The sequence below is a fragment of the Carcharodon carcharias genome, chromosome 6 (genome assembly GCF_017639515.1).
Source record: "Carcharodon carcharias isolate sCarCar2 chromosome 6, sCarCar2.pri, whole genome shotgun sequence".
Classification (NCBI taxonomy): Eukaryota; Metazoa; Chordata; class Chondrichthyes; order Lamniformes; family Lamnidae; genus Carcharodon; species Carcharodon carcharias.
The window spans coordinates 47,630,562-47,648,857 of NC_054472.1; the positions used below are offsets into that span (position 1 = coordinate 47,630,562).

General features: G+C 44.8%; 1 protein-coding gene across 1 annotated transcript in view; it reads right to left on the reverse strand.

Annotated features, from left to right (window-relative positions):
* Positions 1-18,296, reverse strand: part of stac (SH3 and cysteine rich domain) — a 222,741-nt gene that overhangs the window by 116,142 nt on the left and 88,303 nt on the right. Inside the window, exons 4-7 of the mRNA XM_041190230.1 lie at positions 18,024-18,105; positions 17,793-17,908; positions 12,971-13,055; positions 12,506-12,573 (exon numbers count right to left, since the gene is read on the reverse strand). Of these exons, the coding sequence (XP_041046164.1) occupies positions 12,506-12,573; positions 12,971-13,055; positions 17,793-17,908; positions 18,024-18,105 (351 nt within the window). The remainder of the gene's footprint in view (positions 1-12,505; positions 12,574-12,970; positions 13,056-17,792; positions 17,909-18,023; positions 18,106-18,296) is intronic.

The following is an 18,296-nucleotide window of genomic DNA, read 5'->3' on the forward strand; positions in this document are numbered from 1 at the left end:
GGGAATCAATGAATATGGTGAAAGAGTGGAAAAGTGGAGTTGATATAGAAGTTCAGCCATGATCTTATTGAATGATGGAGCAGACTCAAGGCTCTGTATGGCATACTCATGCTCCTATTCCTTATGGCTTTATAGAAGTTTCTGGTCTTGCATTATTATTTCTTCCATAAACAGGTAGGCACTGAAATCCCAAGCTCTTGACCTCCACCTGCCATTAACTTTCATACTAATCCTGCTTGAAATTTTGGAACATTTCATTTCGTTATCCACTGGCAGGTCAGTCACATGGGGATTCTTGAAAAATAGGGACAGAAGCTTTGCTAGGTCATTTTTGAAGCAAGTATTCAAGTGAAGGAAATGGCAAAGGCCCATTGAGAAGGGAGCACGGCATTGCAAGGAGGTAGAAAATAGCACACAATTGCAAGCAGTGAATTCTTCATAGGATCTATGAGGCCTATAAATTCTTTGAGAATTAATATTTCATATGGTGTTACCTCCTCAAATGTTGCCTCCCTCGAGTGTTACTCCATCCTGCACTGTTCTTTCTGTTCCTGTATTAAAATAGCAAACAAGGGAACCCCATGGAAATTCCATGCTGCTTTTCAAAACATCTTATTATGGAGGATGGCAAAAATATCCAGTAATCTTAGAGGGTCATTATGCTGTCAGAAACAAATCCAGTTCCAACTGCAAGGTGAGGGCAATTTAAAAAAAGCTTTTAAAAGTTTCTGTAACACAAGGAATGTTAATTGAAAGTTTGTTCAGGCTACAGGATCTAAAGTAAAACACTTCAACCATTCTCAGCTTATATTCGCGACAGTTATCTCTCATTTTTATTTCTTCTGATTGCCTTGTGTAAACAAGGCATCAGATTCAGGAACTTCCATGCAACTGCCCCTCAGTATAACTGGTAATGAGGTAACAGAATCATGGAGAAGCACAGCCATGTAAGGCTCAGTCCTCAAATCACAGCACAGTCATTATGGGATAGACATCCAATATAAATGAAGTCTGCCCAGTAACCACCTCTAAAAGTGCCAGTATGCTTATTTAAGAGACAGAAATTTGTCCCATTTTGCAAGCAAGAGGCCTTTGTCTGTGGAAGTCAGAGTATCTACTGCACTTGTATGGCCATCTCCCGGATGTCAACTTGTGATGAGTCAGAAAAAAACTGAATGATAAACAGGTCTCAGATGGAATGTGAATGAAATAATCGAGCAGGAATGTGATATAGATGCTTTGATTATCATGTCTTTCTTTTTCTAAATGTCAGCAAACATATTTGGGGCAAAAAATGAAATCAAATTTAATAATCAGAAAAAATTGGCTTTAATCTGCGAAACAACTTTGAAAGGAACAAAATTCTTACATAAACACCTACAAAAATGTATACAAACTATGATGCTAAGAAAATTTTGCTCACATCGGCAACTGAACTCTAAATATTCCCTCCAGCTGTCTCTATGTGAAGCAGGGGCTGAACGTGCCCTCTCCATGTATGTCTCTCATTGATATGGGCAGTTGTACTCTCCATGTCAAACTGGAACAGCACCAAGACAGCAGTGTGTTAACACTAGCTTTTCCGGGATTTATTGGGTATATCACTAACTTGGTAATTCACCTTTTGAGGAAATTGTTGGGTTGCAAACTTAAATCAGATGGCATCTCTGTAATGGGCGTGTCCTGCTTTCCAATATGAGTTCTAAAAATGGGACACCTCCAAAACTTTAATCTGCCTTTTCTCTTTTCAGATGTCACGGGACCAAATTTGTCCAATCAGTATTTTCTGCTGTTGTTTGGTTTCCTGATAACTATGGTTTGTTAGTGTTAGATGTTCTCTCATGCCCAGCGTCAAAGCATATTTTATTCATAAACACATTTACAGACTAAGTCAATGACTCTTGTCTGAACCCTGCAAATAACAGGCAAAACTAATCTCGCTACAGCAGCAGAGCGTATCACTGAATAGGCTTTTCATTTCAAACAAAACCACTTCTTGTCACACAGCCTCGAGACACCCTGCGCTGTCACACGGCCCTGAGGCACCCTGCGCTGTCACACGGCCCCGAGGCACCCTGCACTGTCACACGGCCCTGAGACACCCTGCACTGTCACACGGCCCTGAGACACCCTGCGCTGTCACACGGCCCTGAGACACCCTGCGCTGTCACACGGCCCTGAGGCACCCTGCACTGTCACATGTCCCCGAGACACCCTGCACTGTCACACCGCTCCGAGGCACCCTGCACTGTCACACGGCCCCGAGGCACCCTGCACTGTCACACGGCCCTGAGGCACCCTGCACTGTCACACGGCCCCGAGGCACCCTGCACTGTCACATGTCCCCGAGACACCCTGCGGAGTCACACGGCCCCGAGGCACCCTGCGCTGTCACACGGCCCCGAGGCACCTGCGGAGTCAAATGGCCCCGAGGCACCTGCGGAGTCAAATGGCCCCGAGGCACCTGCGCTGTCACACGGCCCCGAGGCACCTGTGGAGACACACGGCCCCGAGGCACCCTGCGCTGTCACACGGCCCCGAGGCACCCTGCACTGTCACACGGCCCTGAGACACCCTGCGCTGTCACACGGCCCCGAGGCACCCTGCACTGTCACACGGCCCTGAGGCACCCTGCACTGTCACACGGCCCTGAGACACCCTGCACTGTCACACTGCTCCGAGGCACCCTGCACTGTCACACGGCCCTGAGACACCCTGCGCTGTCACATGGCCCAGAGGCACCTTGCACTGTCACACGGCCCTGAGGCACCTGCGCTGTCACACGGCCCCGAGGCACCTGCGCTGTCACACGGCCCCGAGGCACCTGCGGAGACACACGGCCCCGAGGCACCTGTGGAGACACACAGCCCCGAGGCACCCTGCACTGTCACACAGCCCCGAGGCACCCTGCGGAGTCACACGGCTCCGAGACACCCTGCGCTGTCACACGGCCTCGAGACACCCTGCGCTGTCACACGGCCCTGAGACACCCTGCGCTGTCACACGGCCCTGAGGCACCCTGCACTGTCACATGTCCCCGAGACACCCTGCGGAGTCACACGGCCCCGAGGCACCTGCGCTGTCACACGGCCCCGAGGCACCTGCGGAGTCAAATGGCCCTGAGGCACCTGCGCTGTCACACGGCCCTGAGGCACCTGTGGAGACACACGGCCCCGAGGCACCCTGCGCTGTCACACGGCCCCGAGGCACCCTGCGGAGTCACACGGCCCCGAGACACCCTGCGCTGTCACATGTCCCCGAGACACCCTGCACTGTCACATGTCCCTGAGACACCCTGCAATGTCACATGTCCCTGAGACACCCTGCACTGTCACACCGCTCCGAGGCACCCTGCACTGTCACACGGCCCTGAGGCACCCTGCACTGTCACATGTCCCCGAGACACCCTGCGGAGTCACACGGCCCCGAGACACCCTGCGCTGTCACACCGCCTCGAGGCACCCTGCGCTGTCACACGGCCCCGAGGCACCTGTGGAGACACACGGCCCCGAGGCACCCTGCGCTGTCACACGGCCCCGAGGCACCCTGCGTTGTCACACCGCTCCAAGGCACCCTGTGTTGTCACACGGCCCTGAGGCACCCTGCACTGTCACACGGACCTGAGACACCCTGCGCTGTCACACGGCCCCGAGGCACCCTGCACTGTCACATGGACCTGAGACACCCTGCGCTGTCACATGACCTCGAGGCACCCTGCACTGTCACACGGCCCCGAGGCACCCTGCGCTGTCGCACAGCCCCGAGGCACCCTGCACTGTCACATGGACCTGAGGCACCCTGCGCTGTCACACGACCTCGAGGCACCCTGCGGAGTCACATGGCCCCGAGGCACCCTGCGCTGTCACACGGCTCCGAGGCACATAAGAACAACATAAGAACATAAGAACAGGAGTAGGCAACTCAGCCCCTTGAGCCTGCCCCGCTATTTATTACGATCATGGCTGATCTCACTTCAGCCTCAACTCCAATTTCCCACCCTCTGCCCATAACCTTTCAACCCGTTACTAATTAAAAATCTGTCTATCTCCTCCTTAAATTTATTCAGCATCCCGGCATCCACTGGACTCTGAGACAGTGAATTCCACAGATTCACCACTCTTTGTGAAAAGTAATTCCTCTTCATCTCTGATTTAAATCTACCACCCTTAGCCTAAAACTGTGGCCTCTCATTCTAGAATGTCCCAGAAGGGGAAACATCCGCTCCACGTCTACTTTGTCTATCCCCTTTAGCATCTTATGTACCTCAATTAGATCTCTGCTCATACTTCTAAACTCGAGTATAGACCTAAACTGCTCAATCTCCTCACATAAGACAAGTCCCGCATCTCTGGAATCAATCTAGTGAACCTCCTCTGAACAGCCTCCAGTGCAACTACATCCTTCCTCAAGTAAGGGGACCAAAACTCTGCACAGTACTCCAGGTGCGGTCTCATCAATCCCTATTTTTATACTCTATTCCTTTAGCAATAAATGCCAAAATTCCATTTGCCTTCCCTATTACCTGCTGTACCTGCATACTAGCTTTCCACGATTCATACACGAGGACACCCAGATCCCTCTGCACTGAAGCATTCTGAAGTTTCTCTCCATTTAAATAATAAGTTGCCTTTTTATTCTTCTGACCTAAATGGATAACCTCACACTTATCCACGTTAAACTCCATCTGCCAAATTTTGGGCCATTCACCTAACCTGTCCATATCCATTTGTAAATTTCTTATTTCTTCATAGCAGCTTACTTTCTCACCTATTTTGGTGGCATCTGTAAATTTAACTATAGTACCTTCTATCCCTGAATCCAAGTCATTAACATAGATTGTAAATAGTTGGGGCCCAAGGACCGAACCCTGTGGCACCCCACTAGTTACAGCTTGCCATCCAGAAAAAGACCCATCTATCCTGACTCTATACTTTCTGTTGGTTAGCCAATCCTCTGTCCAAGCTAATATATTACCCCTAACACCATGTGATCTTATCTTCTGTATTAATCTTTTGTGCGGCACCTTATCAAAGGCCTTCTGGAAGTCCAGATATACTACAACTACAGAGTCCCCATTATCCACTTTGCTTGTCACATCTTCAAAGAACTTTAGCAAATTAGTCAAACACGATTTACTCTTCATAAAACCATGCTGACTCTGATGGATTGCATTTTGACTTTCCAAATGCCCCATTACTACTTCCTTAATAATGGATTTCAACAATTTCCCAACGACAGACATTAAAATAACTGGTCTATAGTTTCCTGCTTTCTGCCTCCCCCACCCTTTTTGAATAAGGGTGTTATAGTAGCATTTTTCCAATCCACCAGAACCTTTCCAGAATCCAAGGAATTTTGGAATATTATAGCCAATGCATTCACTATCTCTGCTGCCACTTTCTTTAAGACCCTGGGATGTAGGCCATCAGGTCTTGGGGACTTGTCACCCTTTAATCCCAATAGTTTGCACAGTACTTTTTCTCTAGTGATGGTGATTGTTCTAAGTTCCTCCTTCCCACACCCTCTGCACTACCTGTTACTATTGGCACGATACTAGTGTCCTCCACCGTGAAAACTGAGGGAAAATATTGATTAAGCGTCTCTGCCACTTCTGAGTTCCCCACTATTAACTCCCCAGCCTTGTACTCCAAGGGACCAACATTCACTTTAGCTACTCTCTTCTCTTTTATATACTTGTAGAAGCTTTTGCTATCAGTTTTTACATTTTGCGCTAGTTTCCTTTTATAATTTACCTTTGCTCTTTTTATTTTTTTTTAGTAACCCTTTGTTGATTTTTAAAAGTTTCCCAATCTTCCAGCCTGCCACTGACCTTTGCAATTTGATACGCCTTAGTTTTTACCTTTAATTTATCTTTAACTTCCTTGCTTAGCCATGGATGCTTTTTCCCCCTCTTACCATCTTTCTTCCTCATTGGAATATATTTTACTTGGGGGAAGTTGAAGATCTCCTTAAATATCTGCTACTGTTCATCAGATGTCCTACCTCATAGTCTTCCTGCCCAGTCCACTAGGGCCAAATCTGCCCTCATGCCTATGTAATTACCTTTGTTTAACTCCAGAACACTAGTGTGGGACTCAAATTTCTTGCTCTCAAACTGAACTTGAAATTCTAGCATACTATGATCACTCTTCTGTAGAGGATCCTTTACTATGAGATCATTAATTAATCCCATCTCATTACACAAAACCAAATTCAGAATAGCCTGCTCCCTGGTTGGTTCCACAACATATTGCTCCAAGAAACAATCTCTAATACACTCTATTAGTCCAGTCTATATGCATATTAAAATCATCCATGATTATTGTCGTGCCTTTCTTAAATGCTCCCAGTATTTCCTGGTTTATACTGTGCCCTACTGCTGAACTACTGTTTGGGGACCTATAGATTACTCCCAGGGACTTCTTTCCCTTGCTATTTCTTATTTCTACCCAAACTGACTCTATGTCTTGCTGTCCAGTGCCTATATCATTCCTCACTATAGCACTGATCTCTTCCTTTACTAACAAAGCTACACCACCTCCTTTTCTTTCCTGCCTATCATTCCGAAACACTAAGTACCCTTGGATATTCAACTCCCAAACCTGTTCTCCCTGTAACCACATCTCAGTAATCACCACCAAATCATACCTATTTATCTCTATTTGCGCTGTTAACTTATTAGTTTTATTCTGAATGCTATGGGCATTCAGATACAAAGCCTTTAAGTTTGCCCTATCGTCAATTTTCCCAACTCTTATATGATTCTTTGGTGCAATATGATGTCCACACACTCTGTCCCTTCCTTTCACTTTTTGATAGCAATCAGCTTTGTCACTAACCTGCAATCTTACTCTCTCCTTAAACTTTGATTTTTTTAAATTTCCATGCAACTGAACCCTCCCTCCCACTATTTAGTTTAAAACCCTTTCTACAACCCTAGTTATGCAATTCGTCAGGACACTGGCAGCCTGCGCTGTCACACCGCTCCGAGACACCCTGCGCTGTCACACCGCTCCGAGGCACCCTGCGCTGTCACACCGCTCCGAGACACCCTACGCTGTCACACGGCCCTGAGGCACCCTGCACTGTCACATGTCCCCGAGACACTCTGCACTGTCACACGGCCTTGAGGCACCCTGCACTGTCACACGGCCTCGAGGCACCCTGCGCTGTCACACGGCCTTGAGGCACCCTGCGCTGTCACAAGGCCTCGAGGCACCCTGCGCTGTCACACGGCCTCGAGGCACCTTGCGGAGTCACACGGACCTGAGACACCTTGCGGAGTCACACGGACCTGAGACACCTTGCGGAGTCACACGGACCTGAGACACCCTGCGGAGTCACATGGCCCCGAGACACCATGCACTGTCACACAGCCCCGAGGCACCCTGTGGCTACTTCTTCATAGGCAGCCCTCAGATCAAGGATGACCTGCTTCCACTCTGGCTCAAAGGGTCCGGAGATATTGATTAGTTCAATGTGTGATCCGCAGACTCTGCCACATGCAGGGCAGGTGGTGCTTGAAGGTTGGGACAGATGAGGTGTTTGGCAGTTTGTGTGCTCTCTCTGATGCCTTGCCTTTGCCTCTGCGTGCGCCCGATGAGATGATTTTGATGTGTTTGGTGCCTTCCAGAATAAACCTTCTCCATTTTGGTCAGTCACAAGCCAGGCACTCCCATTAGTCGGCAGAGATGTTTGATCTCTCCAAGGGTGCTTTGAGTATAGCCCTGAAGGGTTTCCACTGTCCTCCTGGGAGTCTCCTGCCCTGACTGAGTTCCGATTAGAACAGTTGCTTTAGGAGTCTGGTGTCAGGCTCAGCGGGGCTGGTTTTGAGTGACTGATACTAACATCATGACTAGTTTGATGAAAATGATCGAGAGATACAGGACCTAAACGAGTAAGAACACAAAGCTTTTGCAGACTGGAAACTTCACCAAGCCTCAAGAGAAAAGCAGCAGTCCTACAGGCAGCTGAAGGCAAAGGTACAGCATAAAACCTGAGACATAAATAACAAATGACAGGTAGAAAGAGCACAGAGATCCAACAATTCATGGACACCAATGACATTGTGCAGTTTCTTCAGCACTGCCATGACAGATGTATGCCAGTAGGGCTAAGCTGAAGGCTGAGTTAGATTGTAATGAGAGTTGTGTGTGGCATTTGTGCAAATGCTGTATGCATGCCTGTATCAGAACAGGTATTTTCTAGGGCAAATTTTCAAAAAGTGTGAAAATGTTCCATTTATCGCTATGTCTTCCTTATATTTAGATGAATTACCCTCTGTAAATTGGAAAATACAACATTTCATACATGGTTTTCATTTTCCTGTTTAGGTAGTGATCTCGACGTCAGGCACAATTCCAGGTTGCAAACCCACAAGTGGCCTTAGCAAGAAGTCAGTTGCAATCTACCCAGAGGTGCCAATTAGGAAGCCACCTCTGGAAGTCCCATCCAATTAAGAATGCTGGGTGGACCAGGTAAGTGAGAGGTCTAATCAGGTGGCCTGCAGCAATGTCTGGCTGGCAGCCCACTAGAAGAGGTGGACGCTGCTGCAGCAAGCAGGAGACTGTGGGTGGAAGTGCTCTCTGCAGCATTACAAAGATTAATTCTCTCACACAGCTGTCAGACCATCATTGTGGAGGAGTCACCCTTCCACAGGGTAGCTTGTGGCTGTAACTCTGGCCATCACAGTCCAATGGGTCTGTGCTGGGGTGATGGAGAAGAGGTGTCAATGGAACCTTGGCCTGCTGTCAGGAGGCTGCCTCCAGTTCAATTCTGGGCTCAGTGAGGGGCCCATGCAGCATTGATAAGACGCCAATGTGCCATCACTTTGTCCCCAATTGGTCAATTAATGGGTAAATTTGTCTATCTACCATTGTGAGGAGGGTAGCCTCTGCTGCATTGAACCCCACCAGTGGCAAGATTTACTTCAGGTCCTTCCTGCCTCCTATCCCACCTCTGCGGAATCAGGAAAATTCAACCCCTTATTTCTAGTTCTGTTATAGACCAGTTGATAGAGATTGATTGCTATGATTAATCAACAAATGCTCTTTTGCTGCATCCCTATAAGAACAGAAACTTAATACTATGTCATGTACAGCATCTGTACAATCTTACCTATCCCTTTAAGGCCATACAGGTTTATTGCTGTAACATTTTAAGCTAAGTAGAAGCTACTTGCATTGGGATAGCCTGAGGTCAATTAAAAAGTATTTTCTTTGTTTCGCCAACAATTCCTCTTTTAAATATAGAAATTGGCACGTGTGACAGCTATGTTTCAAAGAAATGACCAAGAGTCTTTTTTCTGCCATGTAGGGTAGGATTCAGCCATAAGGCCTTCCTATCCTCAAGTTAGATAAGGTTTTGTTACTTAAGAGCAAAATCAGTGCTTATATTGAAGTCAGCAATTACAATAGGAATGCTATTTGCAATTTAAAGAATAAAACATCTCATATTTCAACAAAGGGATTAATGATGGATTACAACCTTTATGGTGCTTTAGCAGTCCCTCCTTCCTCTTCACACAGCTGCCCTTGTCCCCCTGCTCACTGCTGTCCTTGCCACTCTCCTCTACCTGCCCATCACTAAGTAACTTTATCCTGAAGCACTGATTTTTATCTTTCCCGTGTCTAACAAGGACAGGATGTGTGGGGGAACAGAGAATGAGGTTAAACTAAAGCTAGCGTGGCACTCACAGGAACCATGCCACACAAGTGTATCAGGCCATTTGAAAAAAGTGAATTTCAGGAAAACAGGCAAGGATATCACTGAAATTTAGAAGTCAGAGTCCAATGATACCAGTGAGACTTCAAAGCTATTTTCACTTGTGAATAGATGCCAGCCTCATCAAGAAAATCCAGTATCAAAGGGAAACAGTCCTAGATGTGGGTTCAGAAGGTCAGCTGATTTATATTTTTTAGCTTTCCTTCTGGATGATGGAAGGAAACTTTAGCCTCCCTCATCCCGGTTTTCACTCCACTTCTCCCCTCAATCCCTGTCAGCTGCTCCTTAGGCCACACACCTGAATGCCATGGATAATTCCTGCAGCTTCCCAACTGATGTTTCTTGCCATATTTATCTGTCTCCCACCTGCCAGCCTCATGTTATTGATGGCAAGTGCCTAATCACACAAAGGAGGTAAAAATTCTGTGTTGTCCAATCTGTTAGCCACTAGCTAGATGTGGATAATGGAAAATTCAGGTACGGCTAATTTTTGATTGGAAAATTAAAAAGTAGTATTAGGCACTACCATCGTCCTCAATCCAATTAAATTCACACCATGGCTGAATTTACAACCAACAGCTTAGTAAGCCTGGCAGTGCCATACCCTTTAAAACACAGTGCTTCATTCATTCTACCAGAAAAGTGCAACTGAATGTTATCAGATACATCCCTTTAAGATTGCATGGTCTAATTGCTGTGCCTTTCTGGAGTCAGTTAGATGCTAATTGCTCTTAGGCTGTCTCTCTCTCTCTTCAGTGCTAATTTAAAAAAAAACTGTGATTTGCATTCCTGGTTCCCAGTTTCACTCGCTGGAACGCATATCAGGAAATTAAGGGTGCATTCCCTCTGATTTTCGACCAGTTAATTTTAAGATGCAGAAGATCATTGAAGAGCAAACCATCTCATTCATAATATGTTCTCCCAATGGTCAAGTTTCATCCTAGGAAAGGCAGTTCATAAAATTCAAGAATTATAAATGCAAAGAAAGACTTAAAATGTTGGGGCTATTTTTATTCGGGTACAGGAGAATTTGGAGGTGGCTTGAGAGAGATGCTTAAAATTACAGAGGGACGTGACAGGGTAGGTGCAAACAGAGTGTTTTCAATGACTGAGATGTCTAGAAAACGGGCATGAAGGTATAAGATCAAATGCAAGAGATCTGCTACATGAACAGCAGAAACTTTCTTTTTACATCCTTATAAAGACTGTGAATTGCCGTAATTCCAAAGGATCATCATCAGCTGGAACAATTCACAACTCTTTTTGAATATACTGAAAAACTGCAGCAATGACACGCAGTTCTTGCAAAATAATTTTAATTGCTTCTAAATACTAAAATTTGGAATTTAAAAAGTTGGCACAGTATAGACGCAATTATTTCACAATTGTGTTGAAAATATCAAACATAATAAAATTTGTGACCTTGAATTTACTGAGGCTTTTGCCAGATTCCTGCCCTAACTCTGCCAGGAGTCTGAAGAAACCCACCTAAGAAAGGAAGCACCTGGAATACTGGGACCCCCACCAACTTCAGGAGCTTTGGGGTTAGCCTTTATAGGGTCAGAATCTCCATTTGCCCATGGAGGCAGAGTCAGGGGCACAGATATCCTAAGAAGGAGCCTAGCTTGATACTGGAACCCAGTCACTAGGAGAGAATAGACACACCTGCCTCCAAATAAGTGGAAGTGAGTCCAATTGGGGTAGGGGAATTGTGCTCAGGGTGGCGAACTGTGAGCAAGAAATAATATTAGAAAATTGGATCAGTGCACTTAGGCAGACAGGGAACTGAATGGTGTTTCACAGTGGAGGGAAGGGGTGGTTCATGGACTTGTAGGTCACTGGAGATGCACCTGAAATCGCAAGGATTCCTGCAAACCTAATTCATTTAGAGTGCCCTACTGCTAACTATCAAACACCAGTGCTGGAGGGCAGGCAGGATTCCTGTGTAATTTCCAGGAATGCTGGGAGGTAATGGCATAGTGGTATTGTCACTAGACCTGTACTCCAGAGACACAGGGTAAGGCTTTGGGGGTCTGGGTTTGAATCCCACCACAGCAGATGGTGAAATTTGAATTCAGTAAAAATCTGGAATTAGAAGTCTAATGGTGACCATGAAATCATTACTGATTATTGTAAAAAGCCATCTGGTTCACTAATGCCCTTTGGGGAACAAAATCTGCCATCATTATATGGTCTGGCCTACATGTGACTCCAGACCTACAGCAATGTGGTTGGCTCTTAAGTGCCCTCTGAACAAGAGCAATTAGGGATGGGCAATAAATGCTGGCCTAGCAGCGATGCCCATATCCCACAAACGAATAACTAAAAACAATTTGGGGGCCTATAACTTTGTATTGCAAACAAGATAATTTTAAATATTGGCAAATCAAGGAGAATGTACAAAAGTTACAGTGCCAGAAACTATGATTTTTGAAAATATAATCAGAGGTGAAATAATTCAGACAGTAGTTTGCTAAATTTGGGTAAATTGTTAGTGGAAGGAAAGTTTTCTGAGGTAAATAAATTCCTCAATATTGAGGACTTCAAAGATCATGAATTAGAGGAGAAAACTTAACAGTGAGTTTTAATTTCAATGAAAATGGAGGGAAGTTATTGGAGAAGAGCTTAGTAGGCAAAACAACTAAGATCTACAACAGTTATACACTTATATTCTGATGAATATTGATGGAGAAAATGAGTGGCATAATGATTTGTGATTGGAGCTGTTGCATCACAAATGACTTCGAAGATGGTTTTATCAGAATTGGCCTCAGGTTCTTACCAGAGAACTGGAAGGCTTCCTTTCTTCCCTCATGATATTTTCAAGCCCATTCTCTAGAGAACCAAATACTACAAAAGAAAGAGAAACATCACTATTGTTGGCAGCTAAAACTCACTCAGTTCTGGTTTCATTTTCCACTCTGCATGTAACACGGCACTTCAGATCTCATTAAATTGGAAAAGGATGGATTTCAATGCATTCATCATTTTCAATTCTCAAAAAGCAAACTACAATACAATGCAATAAATAGAATGCGAAAATCGGTGAATTGCCAACGATCATGTTCATGTATCATTGATGTTGTTCAATTACTGACATTAATCAAATGCTGCTTAAAATTTGTAGCGAAAGTTTGATAATAGAACCCAGGCACACTATGGAGAATAGAATGTTCAGATGCTAAACACTCAGGACCCAGAATACTTCTCACAGACAGATGAAATATATATTTAGTTTCATGCTTACCACTATCACTATACTTCCTGCTCAAACTTGACAGTCCATGTGGAGCATCAGCACCTTCCTCTGGGACTTCAGCCAGGTCAGAAGCCTGAGATAAAATGAGGAAAACAGTAAGTGCATGTGGTCACGAATGGAAATTAAAACCAGTCACATTGATGAGGTTTCAATAACTCCAGCATAAAGTTAGTTTAAAAAAATCTGCTAAAACCTGAAACTGAAACAGAAAAAGCAGGAATGCATCTATGAAGACTGTCAGCAGTCAGAAAAAGGGAGTAGGTTCTATTTATATTATATTAAACAAACAGTAAACAGGCACAAGGAAAGACCAATTGAATGATTTAAAAGATCACTCAGGTAATCAATAGGCATTTTGTATATTTCCCTCAGGCCTCAATTCCTTGGTTATTTACATAATCTTCAGTTTGCTAACATCCTTGATTTCTTCAATGTTTCTATATATCTCAGTGCTGGCCCCAATTCCTCCACTTCACTACCTTCATTCTAGGTTACAGCTTAATCTTGCTCTTTAGTTCTTTGCCCTTACACCTGTTGCACCCTCTACAACTCTTTCAGCAGCATGATGACCAACTACATAATTTACTGCTCGCAGTGCTGAACTTGGTGCTGGAATGTTAATTTACCCCATAGTTTCTGGTGTTTACTGACCAGTAAGCTGAAAAGCTGCCAGGACATGTAAGGGGTTGGGGGGGCTGGATATTGGAATCATTTCCTGCTACATTGTGTGGGCTGGGACAGGGGTTCGCCTTATTTATTTTAGCTGCTTCACCAGACTACAATGGCCCAAGGACAAGGCAGGGATAAAGGAGCATCAGGTACCAAGAGCACAGTGAGAGCAGCAGCAGCCTGAGAGCCTGGCAGACATGGCAGCAGAAGCCCGAGAGCCCGGTGGGAGTGGCGTCAGCGGCAGCAGCCCGAGAGCGCGATGGCGGCAGCTGTGGCCCGAAAACCCAGCGAGAGTGGTGGTGGCCCGAGAAAATGGTGAGTATGGCAGCAGCCTGAAAGTATGGCAAGAGCAGAGGCCTGAGTGCCCGGTGAGAGTGGCAATAACCCAAGAACACTGCGAGAGCAGCGACCAGAAAACATGGCGAGGATAAATTGCCAACTGACATCACAGGACAAGGGCTGCAGGGTTTAGTGTTAGAGAACACAGAAATACAGGGTTTAGTATTAGAGGATACAGAAAACAGGGTCTAGTATGAGTGGATACAGAAAACAGGGTTTAGTATTAGATGATACAGAATACAGGGTTAGTATTAGAGGATACAGAAAACAGGGTGCAGTATGAGAGGATACAGAAAACAGGGTTTAGTCTTCGAGGATGCAGAAAACAGGGTTTAGTATGAGAGGATACAGGAAACAGGGTTTAGTATGAGAGGATACAGAAAACAGGGTTTAGTATTAGAGGATACAGAAAACAGAGTTTAGTCTTAGAGGATACAGAAAACAGGGTTTAGTATGAGAGGATACAGAAAACAGGGTTTAGTATTAGAGGATACAGAAAACAGGGTTTAGTATGAGAGGATACAGAAAACAGGGTTTAGTATTAGAGGATACAGAAAACAGGGTTTAGTCTTAGAGGATACAGAAAACAGGGTTTAGTATTAGAGGATACAGAAAACAGGGTTTAGTATTAGAGGATACAGAAAACAGGATTTAGTATGAGAGGATACAGAAAACAGGGTTTAGTATTAGAGGATACAGAAAACAGGGTTTAGTATGAGAGGATACAGAAAACAGGGTTTAGTATTAGAGGATACAGAATACAGGGTTTAGTATGAGAGGATGCAGAAAACAGGGTTTGGTATTAGAGGATATGGAAAGCAGGGTTTGGTAGAGGATACAGAATACAGGGTTTAGTATGAGAGGATACAGAAAACAGGGTTTAGTATTCTGGTAAATTTTGAATTTAAATTAATCAACTTTAAGTAAGACTTGATCAATTCATGAATTATCAAATTGGCTTAAGTTTTTATATTAATCTTATTAAAATCAGTGTTCAATTAATTGAATCTAGGGCTAAGTTTAAATCAAATAACAAGGGATAGTGCCACTGAAAAGTTCTGAATTTTTCAGTAAATTAAAATCTGAGATGTATAGATAATAAGAGTTACATAAAACTTTTAAGCTAACCATCCCATAAAATAGAGTGCTGTCTGCACAAGGGCAGCAGCTGATTAATGAGTAGCTAACACGTTGCTCATGAGTTTTTTTTAATTTAAGCCTTATTTTTATGTCTGTTGTCAGTTATTAGTCAAATAAATAGAAATGTTAGGTCAAACTGGTCCCCTAGAGTGCACATCCTGTTCCATATCGGAGCTCCATGCTGCTTCTTGTGTCCTGGACAACCACATGTCCAGGAAGTGTCATCAGCTGGAGCAGATCGAGCTTTAGGTTTTGGAGCTTGCGCAGCACCTGACATCACTCCAGTTCAGTTTCTGGTCAATGGCAACCCCCAGGATGTTGACAGTGGGGGATTCAGCGATGGTAATGCCATTGAATGTCAAGGGGAGATGGTTAGCTTCTCCCTTGTTGGAGATGGTAATTGCCTGGCACTTGTGTGGTGCGAATGTTATTTGCAACTTATCAGCCCAAGCCTGAATGTTGTCCAGGTCTTGCTGCAAATGGACACGGGCTGCTTCAGTATCTGAGGAGTTGCGAACGGTGAACATTGGGCAATCATCAGCGAATATCTCCACTTCTGACCTTATGATGAAGGTAAGGTCATTGATGAAGCAGCTGAAGATGGTTGGGCTGAGGACACTATCTTGAAGAACTCCTGTAGCAATGTCCTGGGGCTGATATGATTGGCTTCCAACAACCACAACCATCTTCCTTTGCAGAAGGTATGATTCCAACGAGTGGAGAGACTACCCCCCCACCTCTGCCCCGATTCTGATTGACTTCAATTTTGCCAGGACTTATGTCACACTCGGCCAAGTGCTGCCTTAATGTCAATGGCAGTTGCTCTTACCTCTGCTCTTGAGTTCAGTTCTTTTGTCCCTGTTTGCAGCAAGCTGTCACCAAGTTACAAAGATGGATTGGAGAAGCTAATGATGCTTTCCTTAGAGGAGATGGAGAGGAGATTTGATAAGAAATGTTCAAAATTATGAGGGGTCTAGACAAAGTAGCTAATGCAAAACTGCTCCCATTGGCGAAAGGGTTTAGAAGCAGAGGACACCAAATTAACATGAATGGCAAAAAAACCAAAGGCACCATGAGGCAAAACTTTTTAATGCAGTTCTTTTTTTATTTATTTGTTCACGGGATGTGGGTTTCATTGGCAAGGCCATCATTTATTGTCCATGCCTAACTGCCTTTGAGAAGGTGGTGATGAGCCACCTTCATGAACCGCTGAAGTGCAAGTGTCATAGGTCCACCCACAATGCTGTTAGGTAGGGAGTTCCAGGATTTTGATCCAGCCACAGTGAAGGAACTGTGATTTAGCTCCTGTGAGTGGTTAAAGTCTGGAATGTGGAGTCTGAGAATGTGGTGGAGGGAATAGGATAATTATCTAAAGAGAAAAAAATTTACAGGGTTACAGGGAAAGGGTGGGGTAGAGGAAATAGCTAAGTTGCTCTGCAGAGAGCCGGAATGTACACAAAGGGCTGAATGGCCTCCTTCTGTGCTGTAACTACTCTTGATTCTATGACCATGTGTCAATTTCAATTACTGGGTGTCTTTCTGATGCCAATTCAGTTTCTTTCAAATAACATACTATACGTCATTGTTGAATTTGAACAATCATATCTAGTGTGCTAGTATGTTGCTGTACCCACAGCTTTCCCTATTTTAGTGCTATAAGCAAGTATGAGTAGCTGACATTTACCGTAGACATCAATGCTTCAGTGAATAAAAATAGTGAAGCAGTCCGTGCCCATTTGCAGCAAGACCTGGACAACTTTCAGGCTTGTGCTGAAAGTGGCAAGTAACATTCACGTCACAGAAGTGCCAGACAATGACCATCTCCAACAAGAGGGAATCCAACCATCAATGTTCAATGGCATTACTATCACTGAATCTCCCACTATCTGGTGATTACCATTGACCAGAAACTGAACTGGACCAGCCATATAAATACTATGGCTAAAAGAGCAGGTCAGAGGCTAGGAATTCTGGAGCGAGTAACTCACCTCCTGACTCCCCAAAGCCTGTCAACCATCTATAAGGCACAAGGCAGGAGTGTGATGGAATACTCCCCACTTGCCTAGATAAGTGCAGCTCCAACAAAAAAAAGATGCTCGACACCATTCAGGACAAAGCTGCCTGCTTGATTGGCAGCCCATCCACCAATTTTAACACTCACTCCCTCCACCACCGATGCATAGTGGCAGCAGTGTGTGCCATCTACAAGATGCACTGCTGCAACTCACTAAGGCTCCTTCGGTAGCACCTTTCAAGCCCACAACATCGACAACCCAGAAGGACAAGGGCAGCAGATGAATGGGAACACCATCACATGCAAGTTTCTCTCCAAACCACACATCATCCTGACTTGGAACTATATTCGCTGTTCCTTCACGCTGGGTCAAAATCCTGGAACTCCCTTCCTAACAGCACTGTGGATGTACCGACACCACATGGGCTGCAGTGGTTCAAGAAGGCAGCTCACCACCACTTCTCAAGGGCAAGGGAAAATCGGCTGCCTTGTGTTACTGTGTCTTGACCAACAACAGGGGAAATAAAAACAGGAGCAAAGATTTGTTCTTAGCTCAGCAATGCATCAGAGGAAGGACTGGGTCAACCAGAGTTATTGAAGTCACAGTTTAACAATGAACAGAACACAATTACCAAAAGGGTTATTTACAGAGTTACGCTGGGGCGAGTCAGATCCACTGCCAGACCCTGACTTCTTGGTTCTTTGAGCCAGGGAAGTTCCAAACCGGAGCGTTTCATACACTGGGTCTATTTTACTGCCGCAAGCTTTATCAGAAAATAAACAGAAAGAGACAAGTGAACTGAGGGAAACTAGCAGCAATGAGCCACACAAGTAAACAAGACATACATCTGCCCTCAATAAAGGAAGTTCAGTACTTACCAATAGGCATCACTTCTTTGATGCACCCATATTGTTCATGAATTAATAATGGGGAGCTATAGTAACGTCGAAACCCTTTTGGCTGTCAATAAGAGAACAAGCATATGAGCAGTGATAAGTAGAGGATGATAACATACAACATATGTTATACAATCATACAACAGAAGGAGGCCGTTCAACCCATTATTTCATTTGGGACATCCTGAGATTATGAAAGGCACTACATAAATGCAAATCCTTCTTTCTTCTTTCTTTCTTCCATGCCCTCAGTAA